General features: G+C 36.4%; 1 protein-coding gene and 2 long non-coding RNA genes across 3 annotated transcripts in view; 2 read left to right on the plus strand and 1 right to left on the minus strand.

Moving 5' to 3' along the window:
* The window catches only part of LOC110377742 (neurofibromin), a 150,788-nt gene that overhangs the window by 72,446 nt on the left and 67,123 nt on the right, over window positions 1-11,219 (minus strand). Inside the window, exons 2-3 of the mRNA XM_064042548.1 lie at window positions 1,810-1,962; window positions 493-636 (exon numbers count right to left, since the gene is read on the minus strand). Of these exons, the coding sequence (XP_063898618.1) occupies window positions 493-636; window positions 1,810-1,869 (204 nt within the window). The 5' untranslated portion in view covers window positions 1,870-1,962. The remainder of the gene's footprint in view (window positions 1-492; window positions 637-1,809; window positions 1,963-11,219) is intronic.
* On the plus strand, window positions 4,733-8,117 carry LOC110377727 (uncharacterized). Its single transcript, XR_010277986.1, has 5 exons — window positions 4,733-4,872; window positions 5,693-5,821; window positions 6,372-6,572; window positions 7,165-7,248; window positions 7,884-8,117. It is a non-coding gene; the product is annotated as an uncharacterized LOC110377727 (long non-coding RNA).
* Window positions 8,562-11,113, plus strand: LOC135119102 (uncharacterized). The gene is made up of 3 exons (XR_010277990.1): window positions 8,562-9,147; window positions 9,860-10,008; window positions 10,970-11,113. It is a non-coding gene; the product is annotated as an uncharacterized LOC135119102 (long non-coding RNA).

Here is an 11,219-nt window from a genome sequence, read left to right on the forward strand (position 1 = left end):
TAATTTATTTATCAAGCATGGGAACAGGCAAACTGTGGGTACCGGCTGTCATGACAAGGTAACAAGGTCAGATAGGCAGTCGGTCCTTGTAAAACACTAGTACTCAGTTGCATTTAGTGAGACTGGAAGCCAACCCCAACATAGTTGAAAAAAGGCTCAGGAGATGATGATGATTTTGAACATTTCTTAAAATAGAAGTATAAGTTCTTGCAGGCCTTATGGGTAAAGCATCAACCTCTCAAGTATGAGTGTGCTTGATTTCAGGTCAGGCAATCAGGTCACCAATGAACTTTTCTAAGATGGTATGTACTTTCAAAGTATATCTTGTACACCAACGACTGATTAAAGGTGAAGAAAAACATCTCAACAAAACCTGGACTATAAAGTCAAAGCAAGCGTTGTAATTAATGCTCAATCCTTCTCTTTGTGAGAGGTCTTCGCCACCAGTGAAGAAAGCTGATGGTGAGATAGAAGTAATTTAAAACAACTTACCAATTCATTAACTCTCTGCAGTATCTTGGTGAGGCCGGCGATGACTAATGAGAATCTGTGTCTGCTGATCTGAACGAGGCATGCCTTGCATTGCTCCTCGTTTATCCGGGAGTGCAGGTTTTGTGCACCAGTTTTGTATGGTAGCTAGTTAACAGAACAGAGTCAAAATAAAAAAATAATATTTTAAATAGTCCCATGAAAGCTGTTTGGGAATGTCAAACTAGTTGCGCAGTTCCAAAGAGTACAACGATAAAACAATAAATTAAATTGCATTTGAATCCTATGCTAATAAAAATAAATATAGACTGTCACAGGGGCCCCAACCACCGGTACCTTGGACCCTGTGCCCGACTTGTTATATTTATTTGGGTTTCTTATTTATAAATGAACAGAAAATGAGTTTTAATAATAGAAAAAAGATGTTGTAAAATGGATAAATATAATAATCACTAGCTTATTATATGTGGTAGCTTAATAAATAAAAAATGTAAAGAATGTGTTAAAAATAAATAAATGAACATAACAATGTAATATAACAAGTGAAAACACAATCCACCAACCAAGAACTTTTATTTTAGGAAAGTGGACTCGGAAACTATGAACCTATTTAAAATTCTTTCACTGTTGGGAAGCTACACTATTTCTGAGTGACATAGGCTATATTTTAACCAGATAAGAAGTAGTTCTCTCAGTAAGCGGGTGAAACTGCTGGTGGAGGATAGATATTGATATTATAAACAATGATCTTCAGAAAACAGTCTTTTCTTTTGTGTTATCTATGCTTATACCATAAAAAGTTTGTAGTTGGGAGTTTGAAGTTTCTTACAAATTTCAGATTTAACTACAGATGTAATCCGAATCCTATTTAAAATACTAAAGTAATTAATTTTAGCATGACACTATTTCGATCCTGGTACATATTTTATAATCACAGTAGGTATGTCTTATTTTTTTTTAAATCCTTCATTCATGTAACAATTTATAATAGACATGACATAACTCCGCCCCTAAGACGACCCACTGACCCATGATTACAAACTGAATTTATGAATATATATTAAAAATAAAATTAAAAAATCATCTAAATACCGGCCGATCAATACTTTTAGATAATATTATTTATTGAAAGGAAACATGCGCAATAAATGGAAATGAGATCTTGATAATTCAGTCTAGATATTGCTGCCTTTTTCAGTCATTATTAATATGAAATTTGTGTTGAATGCGGATAAAATATAATATTTGTTTACATCTGTACGAAACTCCATATAAGGGTGGGTCTTGCAAATTATTTTTCGTTCGTAATTAAACTCTTACCTGCTCTTCGAAGCGAGCTATCAACGAATTGGCCCATTCTCCGGGCTTCTGCGTTCCCATCTTGTAAATAAAAAGTATATAGTTTGTGTAAATAAATTAAAAACAACAATTTAATTTTTGCACTACCATTACAGAATCTCGATCACTAAAAACTACTAAAATGATACAAGCACTGTTATTCATAGTCTACCAAACTGTCAGTTTGTTTTGTTAACATATTTCTTGGACTACGTTTTTGCTAAATATTTTTATAAGCATTAGTAGTGTTACTTTAAACGTTTTCAAATACTGCATAAGTATGGTACAACATTTCTGTACTATCTGAATATAATGAAAATACTGCTACAAAATTCTACCAAAAATATATTTACATTGGGAACACTGACAAATGTCAAGTGAAAATCGATAAAATTTGACATGCGTTTCGTTCCATATTACGCCGGAACTTATCGATTTTTATAACATAAAATCTTTATATAGTTGGCACGTCGATACTCCGCATGCGTGATTCGATTCTTTCGAATTAGTTAGGGAAAAAATATTTGGAAACGTCTCATTTCAAGCTTTCAATGCAATGTAGATGAAGGGACAATGTATGGGTTTCCTCGTTAAAATGTAAAGAATTCTCTGGTTAGGCGAATTAAGTATGTCGAGATAAGGCTAGGCAGATGATCGCCTGGCACCTGCATCCCAAAAATATTATAAAATAGCTACCGCCCGCGGTTTCACCCACGTAGGAACTGGGATAACTGCTTCCGTAGCCCGATGGTGACAACTCCTGTCTCCTGTCTCTCTCCCGAGTTTAGGCTACCTTACGTCTAATTTTTAGATTAAATATTATTTAGTAATATATATATTATATATTCTATAGTAAGTCGATAAATGTGAACGTTTTGTTGGGCATTGTATAAAAACAGAAGGAAAACATTTAATCTACCAAATCTAAATATCAATTTATCTGCCTAGCCTTTTTAGGGTTCCGTACCCAAAGGGTTAAACGGGACCCTATTGTTTTCGCTCCTCTGTCCGTCCGTCCGTCCGTCTGTCACCAGACTGTATCTCGTGTACCGTGATAGTTAGAGAGTTGACATTTTCACAGATGATGTACCTCTATTTTTGTTGCCGCTATGAGAACAAATACTACTGAAAACTAGTATAGAATAGATATTTTGGGGGTTCCCATACAAGAAACGTGTTTTTTTTCTCATTTTGTAAATAATGGTACGGAACCCTTCGTGCGCGAGTCCGACTCGCGCTTGGCCGGTTTTTTTAACAGAGTTCCCAAAAAGGTCGGGATTTTTTTTCCTTTTTCTTATATTTTTTACGTAGGTCTGTACTTTCGCCGATTACTTACTCAAAGACGCCTGGACCGATTTTATTTTTGACCGACAAACGTAGGTACCTACCTATCGAAACACGGAATTTACTGGAACATTTCAAATTAGTCATTAATGGATGCCCCCAAAGTCTGACAACTAGTCTGATTTGTCTGAAAACTGTATTCAGGAGATCAGACATGCAGTCGCTTTATTGTAAAGCACTCCACACATTGGAAGCTGAAACCAGCCTAGTTGGGAAAAGGCTAGGCAGATGATGACTCATCATGCTATGTAGGCAAAGTTTTATTAAACCACATAGAATTATTAAAAAGCCTGGTTATCCCATATAGTGACATAAGTTTAATAATTCCTATTATTCATGCTAATTAAGCATAATTATTAAATGGTTTGCATAAAATACAATGTTGTATTTAACAAAATTTTCCTGTAAACAAAAGCTCAGTTATCTAAACCTAAATATAAATACTGTTTACTTATGAAGTGTTACGGTGAAACTATACCTACTGATACATACAAACTAATATTATAAATGCGAAAGTAACTCTGCCTGTCTGTCTTTCTGTCTGTCTTTTCTTCACGCCTAAACTACTGAACCGATTTGTGTGAAATTTGGTACAGACATAGGTATGTATGTAGTTTGGAACTTGAGAAAGGATTTCCTTTCGCACACATATTTTTCTTTCGCAGGTAGAATGCTGGAAGAGATTTCTTTAGATATAAGCATAACCTATATAAATTCTTTCCTTCCTGTCTACTTTCTTATTATGTGTGTGTATATAAATTGTAAATAAATAAATAAAGGACGTATCGCCATCTATTGGTAAAAGCAAAAATCTGCCAGAAGTCACTATTCCACGCGAACGAAGTCACGGGCAAAAGCTAGTAATTAGTAATGTATAAAATTACTGAACACTGAACATGCTTTGGTAAATAATAGTCAGAGACTTACTGTCCATCAGTCGTCTAGACTCAACGAAAAACAATGATCATCACAGCCTTTTGTATTGTCCCACTACAGGGCAAAGGCCTCCTCTCACACTGATGATGATGACTGACTGAATGATGATTTCAGACTTCATAGTCCAGGATTATTCGAGATGTTTTCTTTCACTTTTAATCAGTTATTGGTGTCCATGATATAGGTACTTAGAAAGAAAGTACATAAAAACTTAGATAAGTTGCATTTGTACTTGCCTGATTTGAAATTGAACCAACACATTCAAACTTGAGAGGTAGGTGCTTTTACCCACTAAGCCTTCACGACTCACGAGGTAAGCATATTCTCTCAGATAATCAATCTCTCCTAATCAAAATTTGGTACAGAGTTGACCTTGAGAAAGAACATCGGATACTTTTTATCCCGGACTTTTGAAGAGTTCTCTTGGAAACGCGTTTTATAAATGAACTCGATGCGGGCGAAGCCGCGGGTGGTTTTTGATAATTTGTCAATAAGGCCAGTAGTTTTCAATTCGGCATTTTTACATTTCCACTATTTTGCACATTCTCTGTAACTTGATCGTAAAGTAGTTAAAAATTACTCATGGTGTTTATTCCCCTAGCGACTTTACTGTTTGACTTTTGTCTAAGAAAGACAGGCATTGAGCTCCTTTAATATATTTTACATAATAAATATAACACTTTAATTAGCTACCTATGTTTTACGTTATTTTCATATTTTACGTGTTAAATCTAGTGTTAAATAGTGAAGCAGGTATTACATTCAGTAAGTAAAGATTTTCATTTCTAGACTTCCTTTTTTCTATAGAGTGGCGAATAATTGAATGTCTTTTTTTTAACGACGCCATTTCACACCAATAATCATCAAATGACCCCTCCCGCTGTGGGTGAAAAGCGGTGAGAGAGTGCCAGACTCTTACTGACTAAAAGCTGTCGTGTTCCGTCGTAGGCCTTTTATGCACCAGGGCCGCGGTATCTCTTTCGAACAATACCGCAGCCCCGGCAGGCCTTGGCCCTGCTGGGCCCCGCTGGGGTTACAACTCACCGAACTCACCGCCCACAGACATAATTGAATGTCTTAGCTCATACATTTCTGATAAGTACACAAATATACGAATATCTCTTTTTCTAAAAGTCCCACGAGATAACGCCCATAGTAAAAGTTATTTTTAATTATTAGAGCTCTCGATGATACCAATTTTATAGCTGGCCGCCGATACCCCACAGTGTCCATAGAAAGCATAGGTATTGTCCTTTGCAAATGTACCTAAAACCTCTTCTTATAAGAAGGAAGGTATAATAAGTTCCAGCTCATTACATTAATTAATTATTAGGATATATTTACATAGATATTTACAACGCAAAAAAACTATCCTAATAAAACAATTAAAAAAACACTATATCTAAAAAGCGTCAAAAAATTCATCCCCATCGCTGTCAACTGGGAGCGTACCCAAGAGGCTGGCAGCATTACCTCGTTGGATCGCCATGCTGATCCTTTGACCGAGGTAATAGCCAGCCTTTTGGTCACGAGAAGCGTCAACCAGCCGCCTAGACAGATCTTTAATAAGTGATTCTTTTTACAGATTCGAATTCAGAAATGTCGGTAGATAGAGTGAATGATCTGACTTGCAGTTCACAAATTACCAACGTCGCGGGTTGCACGTACTTGCATCAATGGAATCACGTTTATTCTCAACCTTGGGTAGGATTCGGTAAGTATTCGGTCGACTCTCTCTTGTATTAAACGGCACGTTTTTTTAACGTACCTACATCGTATTTGTCGTACCGTACCTACCACAATTTTTCTCCGTGCATCGGAGAGCACGTAAATGTCGGTCTTGCGCCTGATCTCTCTCCGGTCGTGTCGGATAGCCGTCCCATCGGGCTATGAGAGTGAAGGAATAGTGAGTGCACCTGTGTCTGCGCAAATGCTTAATATGTCCTACACAGTTGGCTACTCTCCCTAAATGTGAACAGCCGCCGAGGCCGACATCGGCCGTGGACGCCATTTATTTTCAATGCATTGAGGGTGCTTCTACACGGTGCATGTAGCTGGAGCAAGTTAACATGCGCAAGTGACAAGCACGCGGGTGGGTATTTTGCTTTGGTACCTACATGCGCGAGTCGCTTGACCCGCACGTTTTTAAAATGCATGTAACCTGCGCATGTGCCTCAATATGCGCAAGCTACTTGCACCGTGTAGACGCACCTTTAGAAAAACTAGATTTTCAAGTGTTTTTTAAATTAATATTTTAATTACAGATGGCACGATAACCAACTACACGACTGTAAAAGCTTATACCAGTAAATACACATTGACATTGGAGAAATTTGATAACCTGACAAGCATTTACAGTAACTTCGTTTCTAATGACGTAAACAATAATAACGTGATGTCTATGCAACTGCAATGTGGTGGACATCCGAACAAAAACGTCATCAATTTAGTTGATAATGGTTATTGTGAGTATTTTAATAAAAATCTTTAACCGTATTCAAAATAAACAATCACGTTTGTTGTAAGGGAGCCCCAAATATTTATTTTATTCAAGTTTTCAGTATTTGTTGTTATAGCGGCAACAGAAATACATCATCCGTAAAAATATCAACTCTCTAACTATCATGGTTCATAAGATACAGCCTGGTGACAGTCGGACGGACGGACACAGTAGCGAAAACAATAAGGTCGTCTTTTACCCTTTGCGTACGGAACCCTAAAAAGAGGATCTCAGTGAGACATGTCATTGTATAAATTATACTAAAAAGCTTATCTACGCAAACATTTGTATCACCTATCTTTGTGACACGGTCGGGATATCTACCTAAGTATGTATTAGTAAAAACTACATTAAAAATCGTATAGGTAAACTGAAGGACAAATATAGAGATTTGCGATACAGGGATGTGTTAAAGCGCCATTTTAGATCAACCGGCTTATCTCCGAACTTATGGGAGGATCGTCGACGGACACGTCTGGGGGGACATCATCAAAACCGTATAGTCGTTTTATAGTTTATCACGAGGACTTTCACTAACTATGTCTTTAACATTTCAGATCACTACACCGTGGATTTTGTTGTCACATATACAGATAAACCGTTTAAATTTAACTGCCAGCAATATTCGAGTCTTTCAAAATGTAAGTAAACTAACCCTATCTGCGATGAAGTTTGTTCTCTATAATACTATCTGTTTAATACATACATATACATTCTCTCACGTTGTGACGTATAAGGAAGTTCAGGAGTTGGCTCTAGATAGGTTTAAATGGAAGGAGCTGCACCGACAAGAGGTGGGCTCTTAAATTGATGATGAGGATGATGATGATGATACATTCTCTCAAAGCTTCACTCGTGCTGCGAGGGAACCACACCTAGTTAAAATCCAAACTCAAAACTAAGTTGTTTATTCTATTTATTGAATTTTTAAAATCGCCTAACACCCAATCGCAGTAACGCATTGCGTGCGAACATTTCCAAAATGTTGGCAAGACGCAACTTTTGTGCTCGAACACATGCTAGCTGTGGACTCGCGTCTATATTTTGACACAAGGCATTTGTGGACGAAGATTCGACGTGTCTTCTCGGAATCATCTTATGAGGCAAGTAACTGGCGCATGTTGAGGTACATGCGCATATTACATGTATTTTAAAAAGTGCTGAAAAAAATACCCACCCGCGTGCTCTTGTCACTTGTCACTTGCGCATGTTAACTTGCTCCAGCTACATGCACCGTGTAGATGCATTCTAACTACCAGATGCTTTTTTGTTTTAGATGTATACGTGGCCTGGATTAACTCCGAAGGGAATAGAGTAATAGTATTCAAAAACAGTCCAGTTCAAGCCGACTTTTCGTTATTAAAAACGCACAATGGTTCAATATTGTGTTGTATTTACTACGTTGAAACTACTACTGAAACTTCAGTGGATATAAGACGCTTTGTCAAAAGCAAGACTTTGTTTGTTTATCAAGAAAACTTACCAGGAAATGATTTTATTACGAAAACAGTTCAAGAAACAAGTAAGTGTCAAGCCCAAGCTTGTTTTAAGTTTTCAAAAAAATAATCAGTACACTCATAGCAAGATAAAGATAGGTATGTAGTTGTGAGCCTCGTTCAGGCATAAAAGTAGACCCAAGAGCCCCGGCACGGCACAGTGCACACCCAAGTACCGAAAGTTAGTTTTCAATCACCACCTTCAATTTTAAAAATTGTTTTTGAAAAATCATCGATTAACTACATGTCAGTTAGTGAATTTGGGCCTAAACTTCGGCCGATAGTCCGATGATTGGCTGATAGAGTATTTTAGATGTCAATGGTGAATCCAATGAAACTTATTACCATTCATTTTCATACTGATTTTATAAGCCCGAACAACCTGTCGGCCTAAAAGTTTGCAGTAGGTATGCAGAAGCTCTGATAGCGTAAAATAACGCAATACTGGTTATAGCAATTAATGAACATAACTCTAATATTTCAGCTGAGAAAAACTTTTGCGTTTATACACCTAATATATCAGTGACCGCAGGAACCACAAACGATGTTTTAAACAAAAGTGTTGAAATAGAAACAGAAACAAACAAACAAGAAATTTCAAATAAAGAAAACATTGAAGCCTATTTAAGAAAACTTAAATTAAACTTACCTGGCGATAACACAAAGAAATCTGAAAAAGGAGAACCAAATGAAAATCCTAGAACCAATAAAGAAGATATTCCAGATTTCAGTACTCGGAGATCTGAAACAGTTATTCAGAATAATAAAAAAACAAAGAATGAATGTGCTTACGATGAAATAGATTCAGGGAAGAAAATTCTAGATGACGCTAAACGAGATGGTAATCGTGAACCGAAAATTAAGTCTGATGATATTATTGAAAGCAGAATTGGTACTCGAATGGAAATCCTCGGGATGATTTTAATCCTACTAATGATCAAGAAGGTGTATTTGAAAATACAACATCTGAAGTAGAAAGAAAGACTTCTAAAGTGAAAGATTACTCTTCTAATTTAAGGAATGAAACTGAAAATAGTAGCATAGGTATGTTCTTCATCATCATCTCCAAAGCCTTTTACCAACTATGTTCAGGTCAGCTTCCAGTCTAACCGGATTCAGCTGAGTACCAGTGCTTTACAAGAAGCGACTGCCTATCTGACCTCCTCAACCTAGTTACCCGGGCAACCCAATACCCTTGGTTAGACTGGCGTCAGACTTACTGGCTTCTGACTACCCGTAACGACTGTATGTTCTTCATCATCAGCCTTTTTATTTTCCCATGTGCGTGATGTGGCTTCTTCCCTTTCTAGCCATATCAACTTTCACACAATCCATCCATCGTTTCTTTGGACGTCCCCTTCCATTATATCTATCCACATTCATGCTCATCACCTTCCTCATAACATTATCCTCATTCTTGAGCATCACATACCATAATGGTTTGTTTCCACATATTTTCCACTAGTTCTTCCCAGCAAAAACGCATGGGAAATGGTGAAGGGTGGGCGTTTTGGGGGCTGTCTTTTGTAAAGACCTTCAAAAAGTGATGATTTTCATTCCACATATTTATATTTTTATATTTGCTGGGGACTATTTGTTCCACCACTTCTTCTTCCCAGCAAAAACACATAGGAAGTGGTGAAGGTCGGGCGCTTTTGGGGGCTATCTTTTGTAAATTTGATCTTCAAAAAGTGCTGATTTTCAGCCTACTTTGAATAAATGACTTTTTAATATAATGCTGAAAACTCTGTTTCAGATAAGGAAGACGAACATAGCAATCTGATCATGATAATAATATCTATATGTGCAACATTACTTATTGTTATAGTTTTATTTATAATGATAAAATGTTGCTGCAATAAGAAACCTGCAACGCGACCACCGATGCCATTACCAAATAATGAAGTGAGTTTTGACTGAATTTAATAAATTAACGCAAAACAGACAAGTTTTAGGTGCCCGGACTTTTAAAGGAAAAAATGACTATATACAAAGTGTGTCGTACCTAATCACATTAAATCAAATACGTGAATATACTGGATAATATATGTCGATTAGCACAAAGAAAAAAATAAAATACCTGAAAAAAAGGAATTTTTCAAACAAAGTTAATAGAATAAAAATGTTCGAGAATTAGAACACCATATAGCATTCAGTCATTACATGACTCCTGTGGCTAAACCACTGAATGGATTCGGTTATTTTTTTACAATTCACCATAGAATTTCATAAAATATTATGTGATAGGATTTAATGTGATTAGATACGACACACCCGATATATAGGTGAAAATGAATCCCTATATAGCTTTGTCATGCCATCAGGCGTGAACGGCTGGACTCAATAAACTGAAAATTAAAGGGAAAGTAGGTTAGACCCGGCAGAATGGCTTAGAATAGGCTAGTTTCCTAAAAAATAATAATTAGTCCGTCTTATAGATTGTCCAAAATTAAGCGACACGTATTTTTTCTTTTTTAAATTAGATCAGAACTTGTTAAGATATAGCGTGTTAAAGTTGAGTGTGACGTCACAAGTTGCTACAATTTTCAGGACACTGTGACGTAAAAGGCTCCCACTCCTAATTTTTGAAGTGTATTATCTTTGTCATTTTATGTTTAATTAAAAAAAGAAAAAATACGTATCCAATATTTTTTGATTATCTAAAAAGCGGACTAAATATTATTTCATTATTTAGACCATGGAAACTACCCTATTGTTTTTGTCACCATCCGGCTACGGGAAGACGTTATCTGGGGACGCAGGTGAAACCTTGGGTGGAAGCTAGTACTTAATAGTAATAGTGTAGAACATTAGGAATTGTAGGTACCTACGCAGATTTTCATAAATTCAAATGTTTGTTTTTCAGCGGCCTTTTTATTTAAACCTATTATTCGAAAAAGAATGTGAACGAGAAAGGCAGGCTATGGAACAACCTGTGTATGAAGAAATATACAACTAGCCATATAACCTCTAAGTTCGGATAAGACTTTTAAGTATAAATAAAGAAAAAACAGAGTACAGATTGTAAAAAGTTTTTATTTTTATTTGCTCCTTCTTTCAACTCTTTCATTACCATCCTTCTTAATGATGAATTGGTCTGATGAAGCTGCATATTT

This window comes from Helicoverpa armigera, chromosome 29, assembly GCF_030705265.1.
Source record: "Helicoverpa armigera isolate CAAS_96S chromosome 29, ASM3070526v1, whole genome shotgun sequence".
Taxonomy (NCBI): Eukaryota; Metazoa; Arthropoda; class Insecta; order Lepidoptera; family Noctuidae; genus Helicoverpa; species Helicoverpa armigera.